The 22611-nt window shown below is 42.1% G+C and overlaps 1 protein-coding gene across 1 annotated transcript in view; it reads left to right on the plus strand.

Annotated features, from left to right (window-relative positions):
- The window catches only part of LAMA2 (laminin subunit alpha 2), a 1029834-nt gene that overhangs the window by 874075 nt on the left and 133148 nt on the right, over positions 1-22611 (plus strand). Inside the window, 3 exon segments of the mRNA XM_040350410.1 lie at positions 12653-12727; positions 12730-12768; positions 15109-15291. Coding sequence (XP_040206344.1) covers positions 12653-12727; positions 12730-12768; positions 15109-15291 — 297 coding nt within the window.

The raw sequence follows: 22611 nt of genomic DNA on the forward strand, positions 1-22611 counted from the left end.
CAACATGTACTGCGACATACTTAAGCAGAGCATGATCCCATCTCTTCGGAGACTGGGCTGCAGGGCAGTATTCCAACATAACGGCCCCAAACACACCTCCAAGAGGACCACTGCCTTGCTACAGAAGCTGAGGGTAAAGGTGATGGACTGGCTAAGCATGTTTCCAGACCTAAACCCTATTGAGCATCTGTGGCATCCTCAAACAGAGAGTGGAGGAGCGCAAGGTCTCTAATATCCACCAGCTCTGTGATGTCATCATGAAGGAGTGGAAGAGGACTCCAGTGGCAACCTGTGAAGCTCTGTGAACTCCATGCCCAAGAGGGTTAAGGCAGTGCTGGAAAATAATGGTGGCAACACAAAATATTTACACTTTGGGCCCAATTTGGATATTTTCACTTAGGGGTGTACTCATTTTCGTTGCCAGCGGTTTAGACATTATTGGCTGTGTGATGAGTTATTTTGAGGGGACAGCAAATATACACTGTTATACAATCTGTACATTTCTCTCATTTACATTGTAGCAAAGTGTAATTTCTTCAGTGTTGCCACATGAAAAGATATTATAAAATGTTTACAAAAATGTGAGGGGTGTACTCACTTTTGTGAGATACTGTATCTTATTATGCAGAATGCAGGGTTCAGTAGTGTGTTACGCCAGAAATGTAGAGTTCAAGAGTGTGTTGCGCTCAGAATGCAGGGATCAGGAGTGCATTGCACTTAGAACGCAGGGATCAGAAGTGTGTTAAGTCCCGTACACACGATCGGACCTTTGACCGTACAAAATCACATCGTAATTCTGACGGAATTCCATCGGAGTAAAAGAAAACATGTTCTCTATCTAAACTCCGATGGTCACTTTTGTTTTGTTTGAATCCACAACGAGTCGGATCACGTGATGCGGACGTGACGTGTGCGTGGGTGGGAGGTGCCGGAGCGCTCCATGGCTCGAGGTAGCGAGCGGCGGGGATCCGAAGACACCAGCAGCTGACCGGAGGATGACAGCGTGAGAGGCTGACATCCTGAAGACCGGAGCCGGAGACTTAGCCCCGCACAACACGACCCTTAGCCGAGATCCAGGACGCACTCGGGACGCAAGTGAATAGGCGGGCTCGGGCACAGCTGCTGCACACGAGAAGGAAGAGAGCAGCGGAGGAAGTTGGAGCAGTCAGGCGGGCCGAATGCGTGGGTCCTGAGGTTGGGTGAGACGCTCAGTAGAGCCGAGCAGGGTCGGGTGCCGTCCCGATCCCCCCCCTCCCCCCTGGGGACACCCCCGCCCCCCCCCCCCCCTGCATAAACCTGTCTGGTCTGGTGTAAAGGAGCTGTGTAATCTGTTAAACCCCAATTTTGATAAGAACCTCTGACTGACAGAGATATGTGGTGGGACTGACAGAGATATGTGGTTAATGGTCATGATATTAATAGTTATGCTGTAATGAAGGATCTGCTGTGACAATTACTGAAGCTAGTTACACAAATGGCATAAATACCACCGTTTGACATCTCCAAAAAAGGGAACTGTAATTGACATATGCGCAAGAGGACTTTAATTAGGTAGTCCCCCTGGACAGGTAGCCCAGGGACGGACGCTGGGCAGAGATTCCGGGCAGAACCTGTGAAGTTGGTACCGAAGTTTGAGCGGCCTGAGGAGGAGGAATTCATATGTTATAAAAGATGGTCACAAACACTTAATCTCTTTGGATACCACTGGTTAAAAATCTACAGGTGGCTGTGAGAGGCGGGTATAAGGCTGGCATAATTCCAGCTCTTAAGACAGCGCCCAAGACCGGGGGACGGAGAAATGAAATATTAAGAGCTCCCCTGTTTTTTATGTCCCCCCCTGCAATATATATAATACCGGCCCTGATTTTGGGAGAACTGATAATTAAATTTGGACTGTGATATAATGCAATATTTGCCTTGACTTTGGGAATATTGAAAAAAAAGTAAGCTGGACTGTGATGTAATGCAATAATTTCCTTTGATTTTGGGAGTACTGATAAGGAGTAGGGGCCGTGAAATAATGCAATAATTGCCTTGATCTCGGGAGCTCTGATAAGTAAGTCCTGACTGTGATGTAATGCAGTGACCAAAGAGGGAGAGAGATAAACCGGTATAAAGCCTTAACTGACTAAGGAGTGCAAAACCCTCATACAGGGTGCAGTCATAGTATAAAATCTCACAGGACATTTGTGGAGCATATCCCAATGTAGAGACTCTGGGCTGGGATATACGGGAGAACATGTTATACACTGTCCCCGAAGTAATAACGGTCTAACGGTTATAATTACACAACCTGGTAGGATACATCTGGAGTAGGATTCAAAGGTGGCTGGTCTATAGCAGTAAACCACTTGTTTGGGCAGACAACCCAGTGCAAGGAGGAAAACACCCCTAAACTACACCGCTGGTATTCCCAGCATAAGAGGATAAGCTGGAAGACACGGCAGGCCTGACCATAATAGCCATTGATTGGTACAGATAAAACCTGAATGGGAAAAGGGTCGGATTGGCAGTGGCGACATCCCCGCCCTGGGGTCCCCCTTTCATTGGCGCCTCTTTACTGGCTTCTCCCTTGTTGTTTCCAAACTGGGGAAGAGAATCAGACCCTCCAACAAAATGAATAGAGCGACGAGAGGCGGTACTACTAAACCAACTAAGAATAATTCGGGGAATAGCTCCATACAGCAATATATGACTCAAGAAGGGACCCTTAAAAGCTCAGGACTCGCAAAGAAGACTGAAAAGAAGAAGAGCGATAAAAAAAAAGGGGCAGATAGTGCGGAGAGCTCTAGAAGTGAAACGACACTAGAAAGCGAACAAGAGCAAAATAATGCAGAGGAGCTAGCCCAAGATACACATCCCCCTACAAAGGCAGAGATGAACGCAATGTTGCAGAGGATGGAAAATGTCATGGAAAATATCATAAAGACAGAAATTAACAAGGTAAGAATAGACCTCGGAGGGCTGCGCGAAAGAGTGGTCGAGACGGAAAGGAGAATAGAGGAACAGGACCAGGAAATAAACTCCCTGAAAAAGCAAGTAAAGGCCCTGACCGAAAATCAGAGATTGACGGCATATAGGATCGAGGACCAGGAGAACCGCAACAGGCGACAGAACCTTAGAATCAGATCGGTGGTAGAAGATAGGGATGAAGATCTCAGAGATATCATGAACACAATTTTTAACCCCCTACTGGAGAGATCAGTAGAATCTAAGCCCCTTAAGATCGAGAGAGTTCACAGAGTGGGGAACCCCCAACAGACAGAAAGATTCGGTCCTAGGGATGTAGTGGTACGTTTCAGGAATTATGTAGATAAAGCAGAAATTTGGGGAAGGCTTAGGGGGAAACCCCCCCTGAAATATAGAGAGACTGAGCTACAGATATTTTCCGATCTGTCAAAAGAAACGTTAGCAAGGAGAAGACACCTGAAACCCCTCTTAGAGCTGATGCGGGCACAAAACATAAAGTATCAATGGGGTTTTCCGGCGTGCCTTATAGGCATAAAGGGGGGTAAAACAGCACGACTAAGGTACCCGGAGGAATCCAGATCTACCGGAGTGGGTGGGCTAGCGGGGCTCGGGTTAGCCTAGAATATCAGGATGCTGGATTGGGGGGGGGGGAGAGGGAGGGGGAGTCAATGGAGTGCACCGAGCACCACCACGAAAGAGGAGCCGAGGATGAAGGTGATGAGTCTTCTACCAGCGGCTTCCAGGCCAAAAGTGGGCCAGGGAGGGGGGAGGAGGGAGGGGGGATGGGGATTTGGGGGGGGGGAAATGGGAGGTGGGGGAAGGGAGGGAGACGGGAGGGGGACCATCTGAACGACTCCACAAGAATTATTTTCAAACTCAAAAAAAAAAAAAAAAAAAGAGATAAATGACAGATATTAAGTTCTTATCATACAATGTAAAAGGATTAAACTCCCATATTAAGAGACATAAAATTCTTGCCGAACTTACGCAGTATAAAGTAGATATTGTCTACCTACAAGAGACCCACATTACCTTAGAGCAGGGGTCCTCAAACTACGGCCCGCGGGCCACATGCGGCCCGCGGAGGACTTTAATCCGGCCCGCCCGTCCCTGACAGGCAATGCCGGCCGGTTACACAGCAATCCTGCTGTGTCACGGAGATCTCCGTGAAACACAGCGTTAACAGTTCCGGCGCGCTGTGATAAATGTCCCGCCCTCCTCCTCCTAGAAGACTAGCTTGTGTGATAGAGCCAGTGTGCTGTCTGTCACACAAGCTGGTCTAGGAGGAGGAGGAGGGCGGGACATTTAACACAGCGCGCCGGAACTGTTACAGCGGGGGAGCATCGTGACAGCCAGACTGACACAGCACAAAACAGTAAGGAGGCTGTGAGGTGCTTACAATGGGGGGGGCTGGCTTGCGATTGTGAGGGGAGCTAACGTTTATTTTTAATGATGATGATGATGATGGGGGGGTGGCTATATTGTGAGAGGAGCTAAAGATTATTTTAATGATGATGATGATGATGATGGCGGGGGGGGGGGGTGGCTGGATTGTGAGGGGAGCTAAAGATTATTTTAATGATGATGATGATGATGATGGCGGGGGGGGGGGTGGCTGGATTGTGAGGGGAGCTAAAGATTATTTTAATGATGATGATGATGATGATGGCGGGGGGGGGGGTGGCTGGATTGTGAGGGGAGCTAAAGATTATTTTAATAAGGATGATGATGGTGGCTGGATTGTGAGTGGAGCTAAAGATTATTTTAATAATGATGATGATGGTGGGGGGTGGCTGGCTTGCGATTGTGAGGGGAGCTTAAGATTATTTTAATGATGATGATGATGATGGGGGTGGGGGGGCTGGCTTGCGATGGTGAGGGGAGCTAAAGATTTTTTAATGATGATGGTGGGGGCTGGCTTGCAATGGTGAGGGGAGCTGATGGGTTTTTAATGATGATGGTGGGGGGGGGGGCCTGGCTTATGATGGTGAGGGGAGCGGATGATTTTTTAATGATGATGAAGGGGGGGGGCCTGGCTTACGATAATGATGGTGGTGGGGGGGGTTTAACCCAGGGGTCCTCAAACTACGGCCCGCGTGAATTTTTAATGATAATGATGATGATGGTGGGGCTGATGATTTTGTAATGATGATGATGGTGGAACTGATGATTTTGTAATGATGATTATTTTGTAATGATGATGATAATGGAGCTGATGATTTTGTAATCATGATGATGATGGAGCTGATGATTTTTTAATGATGATGATGATGGTGGGGCTGATGATTTTGTAATGATGATGATGGTGGGGGGGGGGCTGATGATGATGATGGTGAGGGGGGCTGATGGTGATGTAATTAATGATGGTGATGATGGGGCTGATGATGTAATGATGATGATGGTGGGGGGGGGCTGATGAGCTTGCAATGTTCTTGATCGGCTTGCAATTAATGATTGTGGGGGGGGGTTGCAATGAGGGGCTTACAATGATGATGGCGAGGGGGGCTTGCAATGAGGGGATGATGATGGTGAGGTGGGGGGGCTTGCAATGATCATGATCGGTTTGCAATTAATGATTGTGAGGGGGGGGCTTATAATGATGAAGGGGGAGGGTTGTATTTGTTCCCATTTTGTTTTTTTCACTTCAAAATAATATATGTGCAGTGTGCATAGGAAATTGTTCATAGTTTTTTTTATAGTCCGGCCCTCTAACGGTCTGAGGGACAGTGAACCGGCCCCCTGTTTAAAAAGTTTGAGGACCCCTGCCTTAGAGTCTAATATAAAGCTGTATTCATCTGAATATCCCGTCTGGTATTATGGAGATACAGTCTCATCGAGATCTCGTGGGGTCGCCATAGGATTTGCAAGAGGAGTTAGATTCACATTGGTGGACAGACTGAATGACCCTGAGGGGAGATTCCTGTTCTTGAAAATAAAACTAGGAGAGGAGGACTACACTCTGGCAAATGTGTATGCCCCCAATGTGAATTCGGCTAAATATATTAGTAAAATCCTCAGAAAATTAAAAGATTTTGAAGAGGGACATGTGGTGTTGATGGGGGACTTTAACTTCTGCATGTGTCCGAGCCTCGATAGTACGTCCCATGCTCAGGGGAATAACGGTGAGCACCTTAAGCTACTGAAAAAACAAATGACACAAAACCAAATGGTGGATGTCTGGCGAATTCTCAACCCCAGGACACGTGACTATACGTTTTTTTCCCCTGTGCATGGGACGTACTCGAGGATCGACTACATCCTCGTGGACCATAGACTTTTGGAGAGGGTGGTCGAAGCAAGTTGTGAGATCATGACGCTATCAGACCACGCCCCTATAACCATGAAAATAAGCACATCCATACAAAAATGCATCCCACCGGAATGGAGATTGGATGAAAGTCTGTTGGGGGACGAGGATGTGGTCGAGAGAGTACAGAAAGAATTGGAATGGTATTTTCAGGAGAATGACAAGGAGGGTATCTCAGGAGCAACCCTGTGGGACGCCCACAAAGCTTATATAAGAGGGATTTTTATTGCAGAAGGGGCAAAGAAAAATACAATAAGAATGAGTAAACTAAAAACATTAAAGGAGGAGATATATAGGCTGGAACAGGAACATAAAATACAGGGCCAAAAGAGGGAAACACTCCGTAAGTTAACTATAATAAGAGATGAATATAAAGCCCTTGCCGGGCAAGAAACCAAGAATTTCATAGACAGGATAGAGAGAGAAAGATATGTCTGGGGAAATAAACCTAGTAAAAACTTGGCCAGAATGGTAAGAAAAAAGAAAACCAGGAATTTTATCGAAAAAATCAGGAATGGGAATGGGGACTTAGTATATGCGACAAATAAAATAGCAGAATCCTTTAGAAGCTATTATGAAAAACTATACGACGTTCAACAGAAGATCAGGGACCCAGCCGAAAAAAAGGATAAGATCAGGGAAGTATTACAGCAAACTAATCTACCGAAGATAGAAGAGTATGAGATAGAAAGAATGGAGGAATGTATAACTGAGCAGGAAATAAGTGAGGGCTTAAAAAATACTCCCAATGGGAAAAGCCCTGGACCAGACGGTTTCACGTCTGCCTACATACAAAGGTTTAGTACCATCTTAGTCCCTAGACTATGTCAATATTTCAATGGGTTGGGGTTAGACTATGAGATGAGTAGAGAGGCATTAACAGCTACGATCACTGTTATTAAAAAAGAGGGAAAGGACAACACGAATTGTTCAGGGTTCCGACCTATCTCACTCCTGAATGCAGACACCAAACTGTATGCAAAAATTTTGGCCGAACGAATGAAGGGGGTGATGACAGCCATTGTCCACCCAGACCAGGTTGGTTTTATACCTGGGAGGGAGGGAAAGGACAATGGGGTTAGGGCACTTCTTCTCCTGGAGCAGATCAAAGAAAGAGGGACCCCCGGTCTATTCCTGTCAGTAGACGCTGAGAAAGCGTTCGACAGGGTAGACTGGGGGTTCCTGATACAAACACTAGAATTTATAGGAATAGGCCCAAGGATGATCAAATGGATCAAAACGCTCTATTTCCATCCATGTGCTAGGATCAAGATCAATGGATCTTTATCCGCACATTCTATTCTATATAAGTAGCCCAAGAGTCACTCTCCCGAAGTTAATAGCTACCTTAAAACAATATGGTGAGGTGTCAAACTTCAAAATGAATACAGAAAAGACGGAGATCCTGAATATTAACATTCTTAAAGAGGAAGAACAATATCTGCGGAAGAAATATAATTTCACATGGCAAAAAGAAATAAAGTACCTGGGAATAAAACTGGCAAATACCATCAAGAAAATATATAGAATAAATGTTATCCCCCTGCTCAACGAAATAAAAAGTGAAATTAAAAACATATATAATAGACCAATCTCGTGGTTCGGGAGGATAAATGTGGTAAAAATGGTCCTCATCCCAAAAATTCTATATAAGTTTCAAATGGTCCCAATTTACCTCCCACCGTCATTCATCAAAATAATTAACTCCCTCATAATGAACTATATTTGGAATAATAAAAAACACAGGGTGTCTGCTCAAATCCTAAAACGGGCCAAGAAAAAGGGAGGCTTAGCTGTACCCGACATCAGATTGTATTATAATGCTTCGGTTCTCTCACGGGTCATAGAATGGGCTAAAGAGTCCCAGGACAAAAGATGGATAAATATTGAATGCACATTAGCGAGGGCACAGTTAGGGAGATTAATTTGGAATCCACCACAATATAGATCCTTACACACGTCAACACACACAATTACACATAATGCATGGAGGATTTGGGATAGATTACACAAACAATTAAAAACAGAATTCAACTCACCCTTTATAGATTTAAAAGAAAATGAATATTTTATTCCAGGGACAAAAGAAGTAGGGGGAAATTGGATCACAAATAGAACACAGTTAAAAGATATAACACTAGATGGTAAAATTAGGACACTTCACGATATTAAATATAGGATTGGAATTAGGGCGCTCGACGAGTGGAGATACTTGCAGTTGGTGTCATTTGTCAAGCGCCTACCACACCCTTTGCGGTCACAAGAGGAGTACACTATATTGGAACAAATGTGTAGCACCGAAAGCTCAAAAGGAAATATATCTAAAATCTATAATTACTTGCAGAAAACGGAAGAGTTGGACACGCTAAAATACATCCAAAATTGGGAAAGAGACTTAGGGGTCCCAAGGGGGAAAACGACCATAGGAAGAATCCTGAATATGACTCACACCTCGGCAGTAGATGTAAGAACCGCCGAGATGAACTTCAAATGTCTGACAAGGTGGTATACCACCCCAGATAAAATTGCCAAATTTAGAGGGGGTGAGTCAGAGCAATGCTGGAGAGGTTGTGAGTCAAGAGGAACGATGGCACACCTTTGGTGGGACTGCCGGAAAATCAAAGCTTATTGGAAAAAAATCTTGGCCCTGATAAAAGTAATAACAAAAAAAGAAGTGGAAGACAACCCATGGGTAGTTCTCTTTCATGGGGGGGAGGTACCAGAGAAGGAGTACAAGGGTTCACTGATCCCTCATTTGCTGAACGCAGCAAAACGATTGATACCCCTTAAATGGAGAGACGCGAAAAGTCCGCAAATGTGGGAGTGGATCGACTCCGTAGAGGACACTTTTAGGAGAGAGAAATTAAAATATGGAATCTATAAACACAAGGTAGGGGAAAAGGATATATGGGCACCCTGGTCGGAATTTAAAAAGTCCTGGAGGTTTGCAGAAAACCTGAGAGAGGAATAGGAACGCATTTTCAATTAAGGGAATGAATTCTTAAAGTGGAGTCGTGGGATGGTCAAGGGCGGGGGTGGGTAGGGGGGATTTTGTTGGGGAGGGGGGAGATGGGGTTCTGGGTTTTTCTTTGTCACGCGGATAAAATCTTTTACAATTCCGTATTTATTAAACAAAAAAAATAAAAAATAAACTCCGATGGTATTCATCAGAATTTCCAATGGAATTACTCTGATAGGGCATACACACCGTCCGCCTGACTTTTTCAATCGGAAATTACGATCGTGTGTACAGGGCTTTAGGCTCAGAACACAGGGATCAGGAGTGAGTTAGGTTCAGAACGTGGGGCCCAAAAGTGAATTCGGTGAGTTTACAGAAGAACAATGACAGCTGAGTGTCTCCACCGACTCCTTCCTATGTACTTGAATAAAGCTGGCCATACACTATGCAATCTGATTGTGCAATCTCAGTACAGTTTAGATTTACCAAAACTTACCAAAACTATTAAAGAGGAGGGCCAGAACTATCTATCTATGTATCAAATCAGGCAGGCTAAACTGCAGCTGCCTTTAGATCTAAAGGAGATTGTACAATCAGACTGTACAGTGTAGGGCTACCTTAAAAGGAAGAAGTAGGAAAGAGGGTGGAAATAAAAAAGTGGTTTAGTAATGAGAGAGGTGTGGTCCAGAGTGGTAAATACACCCTATTCTGTGATGCAGCAAGGCAGTGCATGATGGGATATGAAGTTTCCTGGAAGGTCCCATAATGATACAGGCAGTGGTAGGCTCAAAATGCTTTTTTTTTTTTTTCAATTTAAACAGAGAGGTGCAGTTTCAAAGCTGCCATGGACTATGTAAATGAGAGATGGCACATTGGGATTGTTTCAGTAGAAAATATATTATAAAAGGCTTCATTTTGGGAAGTGATATTCTTGTTGAAAAGGTGAACATAGCCTTTACCGTGTTACTAAACCCACAAAAGTCAAATCAGTCTGTATATGCAGTAAAGCATGCTTGTTATACTCACTGTGGAATCAAAGGGGTTGATCCTTTGCATTGTGTAAAAAGGCTGTTTGATCCTGCCTTCTCTGATCCTCCTCTTCTTCCACAGTCCTCAAACCATTTCCTGATAAGACAGAGTCTTTGGAGTCACTCTGCAAATGCTCAGTTTTCAGTTTTTTTTTTTTTGGTAGAGTGCATGTGATCAGCACAGGGCCATTCAGCACTGACCAGACAGAGGATCAGGAGTCCTGCAGCCCCATAGGACAGTCAGAGAAGAATAAAAACTCCCCCTACAAGCTTGAACCAGACACTGATAGAAGTCACAAGACTGCTATATACTGCTAATGAGAAATGGTATTTAGCTGTTTATATTTGCTAAAATAATTGCACTTCCATGTTCTGTGTACTGTGGGAGACCTGATATGGTGAATGCCGGGTCCTGAGTTTAGTAACACTAAAGCCCTGTACACACGATCAGTCCATCTGATGAGAACGATCCGTTCTCATCGGTTAACCGATAAAGCTGACTGATGGTCTGATGTGCCTACACACCATCAGTTAAAAAAACGATCGAGTCCAACGCGGTGACGTAAAACACAACGACGTGCTGAGAAAAATGTTCAATGCTTCCAAGCATGCATCGACTTGATTCTGAGCATGCGTGGGTTTTTAACCGATGCTTTGGCATACTAACCGCCGGTTTTGACCTATCGGTTAGGCGTCCATCGGTTCAATTTTAAAGCAAGTTCGAAAAATTTTGACCGAAGGATAACTGACCGATGGGGCCCACACACCATTGGTTTGGACCGATGAAACGGATCTTCAGTCCGTTTCCATCGGTTTTGACTGACCGTGTGTACTCGGCCTAAGTCCTTATGGCAGGAGGGTAAGAAGACAGCAGAAAATACATTTTGGTAGCTAAATCTACTTTCATGCATTCAGTATTTTGGTATAGTTTTGAGCTACAGAGACTAGAGCTGTAGTAGACTGGAGGTAGCTGTTCAGTCCAGTGGAAGCTATGTACTGAGGCAAAGGGTATCTGACATATCTCACATTGTAGATTACCTAGTTCCATATGCCCAAGTGTGAACTGTTCATCTGCTTGTTCAGCCGATTTCTGGCTTGAAAGTGTAAGTGATGCTACAGCTGTAAAGCCTCCAATCACTTTCACAGAGCGTGCAACGCGGTGCGACTACCCCCTTCCCGATGGCCCCCGTAGTTCCTGGGCTCTCCCAGGAGTCCAGGACAACAACATGTTCAAAGGCAGGCCCAGGGTGCGCATGCGTATGTAAACCGCGGTTGCACTAGGCCTTCATACTGGTCTTACAGAGAAAGTCAAGCTTTACTATACAGCTGCCTATATCTTGGGATCTACTGATTGTATTGGTGTGGTATTTTTGCTAAGGCCTCTTTCACACAGGTGGCCAGGGCTGGTAAAAACAGGTGGTTGAGTCATGGTTTTACCCCCCCCCCTTGACTGTTCACCTATAGCCCACAATTACAGCCAGAAGGGGCTGTTCACCAAGCCATGTTGCAGCAAATTTTTATGTGGTGAATTGGGGGGCACCATCTAGAGCTCAAGAGAATGGGCTTGTTGGAAAAACACACTTAGAGGCTGCAGCCAATGAATACAAAACTGATCTATGTATTCTGACAGGGAGTCCATCCCGCTGACACGATACAATAGTGCAGAGGGATGATTCCCTCATCCACCTCAACTGTGTGGATGGAAGGATCAATTCAGTTTTTTGTTCAGGCCCGCTGACTGAATGAAAAGACCTGAGCCATATATGACCCTCTTTAGCCTACAGGTTTCCACCACGAATGACTGTCAAGCTAATTGTTTGGTTCAATGCTTCAAGTCCCTGACCTGGAGTACATTGTGAAATAAGGAATGCCACTTTCTCTGACTTCTCTATTTGCTGCATACTTTTTCTATGTCTGATGCTGCGTACACACAGTCGGAATTTCCGATGGAAAAAGTCAGATGGGAGCTTTCCATCGGATATTCCAACCGTGTGTATGCCCCATCGGACTTTTTCGGTCTGAATTTCTGACGGACTTTAGATACAGAGCAGGTTCTCTATTTTTCCGTCGGAAATGCAGACAGAGTTTTGCCTGGTCAAAAGTCTGACCGTGTGTACGTGGCATAAGAATCAGAAGTTCTGAAGCCAAACACAGACCGAAAAATCACATTTTTAGGAGGCCAGAAAAAGTAGCATATGTGTTTTTTTTTATGATGGTTAAACTTTAGGAAAATTTGTGTTTGTATTGTAAAATATAGAAAAAGATCACATTACATTTAATTAACCATTTATTTAGACATCCTGGTAATTTCAAATGGTCCATAAGCTCATGGCTTGCAACTGTAAATCATTTATTGATATTATTTATACATATTTATTTATTTTGTAGAGAATGAAAATGACCTTTCAAAAGTAAAGGACAGATTGAAAAATGCTGATGAGAAAAACCAAGATATGATCCGAGCTCTAACAATACTTTTGGAAAGCTATCCGCAATGCCTAATGGTATGTATTCATTTGTGTATTACTGGCTTAAGTTGCTGTAATGAGATGCTGTTCAATTACTTAGGTGAAACTTTCACTCTCTTTATCACACACTGCTCTAAATGTGCAATATACAAATTGATTTTGCATTAACATGCTGCAGATATTTTGCTGAAACAGGATAACAAATAGAACAGCACTATAAAGTTCATGTGGCCAAGGGCGTAACTATAGCTAAAGCGGATCATGTTTGGAATTATGCAGACAGCCATAGCATTTGGCAAATACATTGTGATGAAGTGAATGTGCATACAGTTTGGAAGTTTCTATGCTCCTGATGCCTAACCTGTGGCACAATGGCAACATGCATTTCGCTGGTTCCTATAGTATTTTTCAGAACTAGGTAAAGCCAAAATATATATAGTTTCTACTAGCTAAGTGATTTTAGTTTATTTTGTTTTACACATTCTCAGGGGCAGATTCACGTAGAAATCTGTTACGCTGCGGCGGCGTAACGTATCCCATTTACATTACATTGCCACAGGTTACAGCATAGTGCCTGATTCACAAAGCACTTCCTGTAAACTTGCGGCGGCGTAGCGTAAATCCGCTCGGCGCAAGCCCGCCTAATTAAAATGGGGCGGGCACCATTTAAATTAGGCGAACGTACTGCGCATGCTCCGTCCCTAACATTTCCCGACGTGCATTGCACTAAATGATGTCGCAAGGACGTCATTGGTTTCGACGTTAACGTAAATGGCGTCCAGCGCCATTCATGGATGACCTACGCAAACAACGTGAAAATTTTAAATTTTGACGCGGGAACGACGACCATACTTAACATTGGCTAGGCCACCTAGAGGGCACCCTTAGTTTTACGCCGCGTATCTCTACGGAAACAACGTACATTTAAAGCGACGGGCAAAGCAGATGTTCGTGAATCGGCATTACTAGTCATTTGCATATTCTACGCCGACCGCAATGGAATCGCCACCTAGCGGCCGGCCTAGAATTGCAGCCTAAGATCCGACGGTGTAAGTCAATTAAACCTGTCGGATCTTAGGGCTATCTATGCGTAACTGATTCTAAGAATCAGACGCATAGATACGACAATCGTATCTCAGAGATACGATGGCGTATCAGGAGATACGCCGTCGTATCTCTTTTGTGAATCTGGCCCTTAGTTTTTTATGCTGTCTTTTTTTCTTTGCTCTTTTTTCTCTTTTGTATATCTTTTCAGACGTTTTATAATGTTTTTTTGCTGAGAGAATTATCTAATGTGATTGCAGTAGTTTCTTAAGGGGGTCAGAAAGGGAGCCGACTTGTAAAGGAACATTAATGGCAGCGATCTCTAGCAGGTTTTTTAACCATGTTCCAAGTGTCAAGCATTCTACTGAAGCATGTCCTTAATAATTGTCAGTCATGTTTATAGCATTACTGCAGTCTTTAACCATTACTTGTAGCATGCCCACTTCCTCTGGTCATCTATTGCAGTGTGTCCAGTCGCTGAATGTTTTTTGTATTGTACAGGGTGGGCCATTTATATGGATCCACCCGGGTGGGCCATTTATATGGATACACCTTAATAAAATGGGAATGGTTGGTGATATTAACTTCCTGTTTGTGGCACATTAGTATATGTAAGGGGGGAAACTTTTCAAGATGGGTGGTGACCATGGCAGCCATTTTGAAGTCGGCCATTTTGAATCCAACTTTTATTTTTGGTGTATCCATATAAATGGCCCATCCTGTATATACTGAACATTGTGTTAGGACATTTGGTGATGTTAGGATTTGCACCTGAGGCTCCCTTTATCAAGCAGGTTGACAACCATTGATTTATGCAATTTCAAGGTAAAAATAACATCCATCACTAATGGTTTTGTTTTAGCATCTCATCAGGCATAGTTGCATGACTGATGATGGCATCTCATAAGATTTTTACTGCCATATTTCTGGTGCAAATCAAAATTTCTGCTAAATATTAGAGCTTTTTTACTATTTTTATATTTATACTTAACAATGACCATTAGCATCCATTGTGGCAGAATTGTTATAATAAACTAAAGGATAATAGAAATAAAGAATAAAAGCAATCAAATACTTTAAATGCAATATTAAATATTGTAGACCAGATTTCATAATTATTATACATTTATTTTTGCATTATTACCATATGGATTTTAGGGGGAAATCTCAAGAGCCACATTCAGCCATTTAATACCAGAGGAAATGTCACTGTAATGTGTAATGAAATGAAAAATTTCCAATTCAAGGGAGGATAATGTTAACATTCAATTGTGAAGACAGTTTCTTGTATCCATTCTCCGTCTTCATTTGACACACATTTGTCTGTAATAGATACAATGGTGAAGATTCAGACTGCAAAAGACAAAGCCAAGCAAGCAAATGATACTGCCAACGATGTTCTTGCACGCATCAAAGATCTTAATCTGAATCTCCTGGGGTTGAAACAGAACTACAGTGCATTGAAAGAAGACATAGCTAAAACCAATGCTGTTGTAAAAGATCCAGTTGAAAATGGTAAGTCTTAAATATTTTACTTTTGTATTCAAGTACAACTACATATCATGTTTCCAAAAATTTGAAGAAACTGTAATACATTATGATTTGCAAGGCTACAAGCCGGACATCTTCTGGCCACTCAAATTTATTTGAACCCCTTTCCCATCCCCACTGTACAGTTACCTCAACAACAAATGTAAGTTACTAATAGATCAAAAAAAATTGCAGAAACAGAGGTGCCATTTTTTAACAAAGGTCTGTGAATTGGCCTTACAAAAGGACAGAACAAATTACAAGATGCAGCTCCCCAAGACTCATGTGGGTTTGACATGGGAATGTCCAGTGAACCAAAATGTGATTGGTTTAATTGTCACCAGTGTTAAACTATGAATTCAACTTTCAGTTACATTTTACAGACAAATTTAATTTTTTGCTATGTCCAGAAAATCTCTCTTGAACTTACAGAAATCTATACTTTAATTAGAAGCACTACACATGTGCAGGCATTTAAAAGCGAATTAACCTTTTTTTTTTTACAGCATATCATAAAATAAAGGGTGATTGATTGCTATGAGTTACAGTGCTTTGTACATTCCCATTGGAACTATAAAATAAAGATCACCGTCTTAACACTTACTGGATCAATGTAAAAAAATGAGAGGAATAAACATGTTCACACTCTCTTGCTGCACCTTACTCTATTTCCTATTAAACCATTCTATAGACTATATGAAGTCTGTAATTGGAAAACAGGAATACGTAGCAAAGAAATTACTCAGCCTAGAGAAAGGTTGATTCTCCTTCTTGTTTTCAGTCATAATAAGGGAAGAAGCGGGTTAATCACAAAGCTACTCGCGTGCGTAACGTCGTTTTTTCCCGTCGCAAAGTTAAGCAATTTTTTTCATTGCTTAACTTTACACCAGCCATGTTAAAGTATGGCCGTCGTTCCCGCGTCGAATTAAAAAAAAAAAAATTTCGGTGTAAGTACGTTACGCACGTCGCCATTCACAAACACGTCAGGGCGCCGTAATTTCGCGCAAAGCACATCGGAAAATTTACGAACGGAGCATGCGCAGAACGTTCGGCGCGGGAGCGCGCCTAATTTAAATAGTACACGCCCCATTTGAATTAGGCGGGCTTGCACCGGACGTCTTTACGATACACCGCCGCAAGTTTACAGGTAAGTGCTTTGTAAATCAGGCACTTACGCTGAAAACTTGCGGCGGTGTAACGTAAATGGGATACGTTACGCCGCGGCGCAGGTACCTGAATCTGGCCCTTAATTCCTTGTTCAAGTTGTAAAAACATGAAAATTTTTCTCAAATGTACAAATGCTGTGGGGGTAGTTTCAGATGGAACAGGATATCATACCATCATGTGTTCTAGTACCTTATCTTCCACTTTTTTTACCATTATTTGTTAGTTCGCTAGCATTTTTTTCTAATTCTAATTATATGTAAAAATCTATTTGCGTATCACCTGTATGTAACCATACAAATTTTTTTTAAAAGAAAAGAAAACGGAAAATAATAAAGAGAAATTAAGTTAAAAAAATATCAATTTGCTGCACCATAAACATATTTAACACTGCTAAAAATGTGTGGTCTTTCTGCCAAAACTTCAACCACCTGTCTAAAAAAAACATTACCAGCACTATAAATGAATGAATGAATGAATGAATGACTTGTACAGTATAGCGCTACCCAACGCTGAGTGCACCTGGTAGCTTTAATGGCTAAGTTCAACTTTTTTTTTCTAATTCCCAGCTGCCATATGTACCAATATAGCATGAATGTACTTATTTTGCAAAAATGAAACAGCTTTCCATTAATCCTACACAGGCTTACCTCACTGCTTGGTCAGACTTTTGGTCATGACACAGGAAGGAGTTGACCAGCTGATCTCATTAGCACACACCCTGCATCATCTACCCTCAGTTGGTCAACTCCTTTATGTGTCGTGGTCTAAAGTTTGACAAGGAGGTAAGGCAGAAGTAATGGAGCAGTGTGTTTAACCGGTTAAGACCCGGACCAATATGCAGGTTAAGGACCTGGCCCCTTTTTGCGATTCAGCACTGCGTCGCTTTAACTGACAATTGCGCGGTCGTGCGACATGGCTCCCAAACAAAATTGGCGTCCTTTTTTCCCACAAATAGAGCTTTCTTTTGGTGGTATTTTATCACCTCTGCAGTTTTAATTTTTTGCGCTATAAACAAAAATAGAGCGACAATTTTGAAAAAATAGCAATATTTTTTACTTTTTGCTATAATAAATATCCCCCAAAAAAGATATAAAACAAAAAAAAAATTCCCTCAGTTTAGGCCAATACATATTCTTCTACATATTTTTGGTAAAAAAATCGCAATAAGCGTTTATTGATTGGTGTGCGCAAAATTTATAGCGTTTACAAAACAGGGGATAGTTTTATGGCATTTTTATTATTATTTTTTTTTACTAGTAATGGCGGCGATCAGCGATTTTTTTCGTGACTGTGACATTATGGCAGACACATCGGACACTTTTGACACATTTTTGGGACTATTGTCATTTTCACAGCGAAAAGTGCTATAAAAATGCACTGATTACTGTGAAAATGACAATGGCAGTGAAGGGGTTAACCACTAGGGGGCTCTAAAGGGTTAGGTGTGTACTAATGTGTTTTTTCTAACTGTAGGGGGGCGTGCCTGGACGTGTGACGTCACTGATCGTCGTTCCCTATGACAGGGAACAGACGATCAGTGACAAGCCACAGAGAAGAACGGGGAAGGTTTGTTTACACTCACCTCTCCCCATTCTTCAGCTTCGGTGACCCGATCGTGGGACACCGGTGGCGATTGGGTCCGCGGGCGCGGTCACGGAGCTTCGGACCGGGTCGCGAGCGATCAGCGACCTGTAGTCCATGTGCCCAGCCGTGCCATTCTGTCGACGTATATCGCCATGCAGCGGTCCTTAAGTGGTTAAACAGAAAAACTATGAAGAGAGTCAGGTAAGTCAGTGTAGAATTAATGGAAAGCTGCTTTATTTTTGCAAAATAAGTAAATTAATGCTATGTTGGTACATAGGGGAGCTGGAATTCCGAAAAAAGGTGAACTTAGCCTTTAAATCCTAACTGTCACAGACTGGTCTGAACTGATTATTGGGAGTCAGTCAGTGTGATTAACATATCTTCTCTGACATAGTAATCACATGCAGGTTGGAGTCTTTACTGAAAAGAAACCTGTAAAACTGTATCTAGTTTTGGATACATTTGAAAAAGGTTACCACTTTTGTTAGATTTTTAGTGCTGTTTGAGAATCAGCCTCTCTATTTTCCTTGGTGGCCATTGTCAGTGGGACTGAATATAGGGTAAAATCCCAAATTTTGAGTTTTCACCTGAACAGCAACAGAGTAGAGTTCTTCCAGTGAACATCCTGTAGTATTTGCAATAGAAGTAGTGAAGGGAAATGTTCCAAATTGAACACAGATATATATAAAAAAAAACACTCCCCAACAACGGGTGGGGTTTTAACCCTCATCTCTATCCAACACTATTTTTTTTTCTTTATTTTTTTTAGCATTATATATACTTTAGATGGGTAATAAACTACAAATTGGATAGGCGTGTCACCATTTGCCTGTTCGATGAAGCTAAATTGTATCTTTTTATTTTATGGTTTCTTAAATCCAATGCAGTCATTCATTCATTCTAGCTCAAACTTGATATTAACATATGAAAAGGAGAGTTTAAATTTTTCCTTATATAGATAGAAATAGTCTTACTATATTATCCTACAGAAAAATTCTAATATAAAATACATATTAAGTACAACATGAATAATTCAGTATTCTTTTTATATTTAAGTTCAATTATTTTAGGAATCTGAAAATGTTTAAACTGTTCTGTGACCTTGAATTACCATTATAAATGGCTACTTTCTAAAATCCTCTTCGCTAATTATCCCACACAAATTGAGAACTTGCCCACCATGAAAGGGGTTCAGGAGTTAAATTCCTTTTTTGTGCTAAATGTCAGAGGATTTTTTTTGAGTTCTCACAAATTACCAACAGACATCTTAGTAAAAATATGTATTCGGGAATTTTTACTTTTGTCAGCAACATAAACCTTTCAGCATCTTGGATCAGGTAGGGAAAGCCAAAAGCAAATAAAACGATTCATAGTTCACTAATTTTTTTAATAAGCCTTATTATCTCCCAAAACAGTGGACACCCAATTATGAACTTTGTGCTGTATAATAAATGTAAATCCTACCCGAATCATTAACTGTTGGCAATGATCTTGCGCTAAAGAATTAAAAAGTATATATACACAAATGTGCAAACTGCAAGAAAGTGACTAAGTGCTGAGTATTATATTACATGTGATGCAAAAGTGCAATGCAATACATAATCCATACATAACTACCCGAATCATATTTAGTTTGCTCAAGTGCTAGGAATCATAGACAATTGGCATTTTTTTTTTACTATCAGGTCTTGTACACACACACGCACGGTTTTCTAGGCAAGAAACAGCAAGAAAACTGCTGGCAGAGCAACCTTGTGTATGGTTTTTCGTCAAGAAAACTGCCGGGAATCTCGACGAGAAAAATAGAGAACCTGCTCTCGTCGGGAATCTCAATTTTCTAGTCGCGATTCTCGGCAGTGTTTTTCTGCCGAGAAACCCGAGCATATGTATATATTTACCTGCCTCAATGGAAACCCGCGCATGCTCGATAAGACTTCGGCGCATGTGCGGTAGCTTCCAAGGCATAGTGTAGGGTGTAGCAAGATGGCGGCGACAGCATTGAATGTGACAAGCGCATGCTCGTCATAGTCGATCATGTCACAGCGCTCGTGCCATTCAAAAGAACGGCGGTTCTTTTGAATGGTGTGTGTGTACACTCGGCGAGCAAGAAAGCTTGCCAGGCATCAAATCAGGAAAACCGACATTTTATTCTTGATGAGTTTCCCAGCCGTGTGTACAGGGCTTAATACTTGTTTTTATCTTATTTTAGTCTATATTGCATCTAAGTGCTGCTGATCTTTTGTAGCCTCTTCCTGACTATAGGCATACACTCTGGCTAAGGCTACATGCCATTTCTGAGGGTGGGTTTCCTGATGATGATGATAATAGTGGACCTTGTTAGTAGGTATTGAAATGTCCACAAAAGTCAGTGTGACAGTTAACATTGCAGAAGCACAATTGGAAAACAGTGACAAAGCATTATCATCAAATAACAGAAAGTTCATGAACAAGGACCCTAATAGTAGAGGTACCTGCTATTGTTATAATAAAAAAAAAAAAACTGGGGAATGAAAAGTATTCCAAATTACTTATTTACAAATTACAATTTACAAACTACATTGATATGTTAAAGTGTATGCAACCATTACCTTGTAAAACAACCCTGAGAGGCAAAACATTTGTGTGTGTGTGTGTGTGTATATATATATATATATATATATATATATATATATATATATATATATATATATATATATATATATATATATATATATATATATACAGTGAGGAAAATAAGTATTTGAACACCCTGCTATTTTGCAAGTTCTCCCACTTGGAAATCATGGAGGGGTCTGAAATTGTCATCGTAGGTGCATGTCCACTGTGAGAGACATAATCAAAAAACAAATTCCAGAAATCCCAATTTATGATTTTTTTAACTATTTATTTGTATGATACAGCTGCAAATAAGTATTTGAACACCTGTCTATCAACTAGAATTCTGACCCTCAAAGACCTGTTAGTCTGCCTTTAAAATGTCCACCTCCACTCCATTTATTATCCTAAATTAGATGCATCTGTTTGAGGTCATTAGCTGCATAAAGACACCTGTCCACCCCATACAATCAGTAAGAATCCAACTACTAACATGGCCAAGACCAAAGAGCTGTCCAAAGACACTAGAGACAAAATTGTACACCTCCACAAGGCTGGAAAGGGCTACGGGGAAATTGCCAAGCAGCTTGGTGAAAAAAGGTCCACTGTTGGAGCAATCATTACAAAATGGAAGAAGCTAAACATGACTGTCAATCTCCCTCGGACTGGGGCTCCATGCAAAATCTCACCTCGTGGGGTCTCAATGATCCTAAGAAAGGTAAGAAATCAGCGCAGGACTAAACGGGAGGAGCTGGTCAATGACCTGAAAAGAGCTAGGACCACCGTTTCCAAGGTTACTGTTGGTAATACACTAAGACGTCATGATTTGAAATCATGCATGGCACGGAAGGTTCCCCTGCTTAAACCAGCACATGTCAAGGCCCGTCTTAAGTTTGCCAATGACCATTTGGATGATCCAGAGGAGTCATGGGAGAAAGTCATGTGGTCAGATGAGACCAAAATATAACTTTTCGGTCATAATTCCACTAACCGTGTTTGGAGGAAGAAGAATGATGAGTACCATCCCAAGAACACCATCCCTACTGTGAAGCATGGGGGTGGTAGCATCATGCTTTGGGGTGTTTTTCTGCACATGGGACAGGGCGACTGCACTGTATTAAGGAGAGGATGACCGGGGCCATGTATTGCGAGATTTTGGGCAACAACCTCCTTCCCTCAGTTAGAGCTTTGAAGATGGGTCGAGGCTGGGTCTTCCAACATGACAATGACCCGAAGCACACAGCCAGGATAACCAAGGAGTGGCTCTGTAAGAAGCATATCAAGGTTCTGGCGTGGCCTAGCCAGTCTCCAGACCTAAACCCAATAGAGAATCTTTGGAGGGAGCTCAAAACTCCGTGTTTCTCAGCGACAGCCCAGAAACCTGACTGATCTAGAGAAGATCTGTGTGGAGGAGTGGGCCAAAATCCCTCCTCCAGTGTGTGCAAACCTGGTGAAAAACTACAAGAAACGTTTGACCTCTGTAATTGCAAACAAAGGCTACTGTACCAAATATTAACATTGATTTTCTCAGGTGTTCAAATACTTATTTGCAGCTGTATCATACAAATAAATAGTTAAAAAAATCATACATTGTGATTTCTGGATTTTTTTTTTATTATTATGTCTCTCACAGTGGACATGCACCTACGATGACAATTTCAGACCCCTCCATGATTTCCAAGTGGGAGAACTTGCAAAATAGCAGGGTGTTCAAATACTTATTTTCATCACTGTATATATATATATATATATATAGACACTGGGAGGTGGGGCTTAATATCACATGACTGTCATGATTGGCTGTCAGGGCGGTCACGTGGTCCTGATCACACAGAGCGATCGGGAGCTTTCGGCTAGTCGACGATAACTGTGCTGGGAGCGTGCAGCGCACACAATCCGACAGCACAGGTGTATAGGCAGCAATTCACGCAAATATGCATCCCCTTGGTGCTATGGACC

Source organism: Rana temporaria, chromosome 4 (assembly GCF_905171775.1).
Source record: "Rana temporaria chromosome 4, aRanTem1.1, whole genome shotgun sequence".
Taxonomy (NCBI): Eukaryota; Metazoa; Chordata; class Amphibia; order Anura; family Ranidae; genus Rana; species Rana temporaria.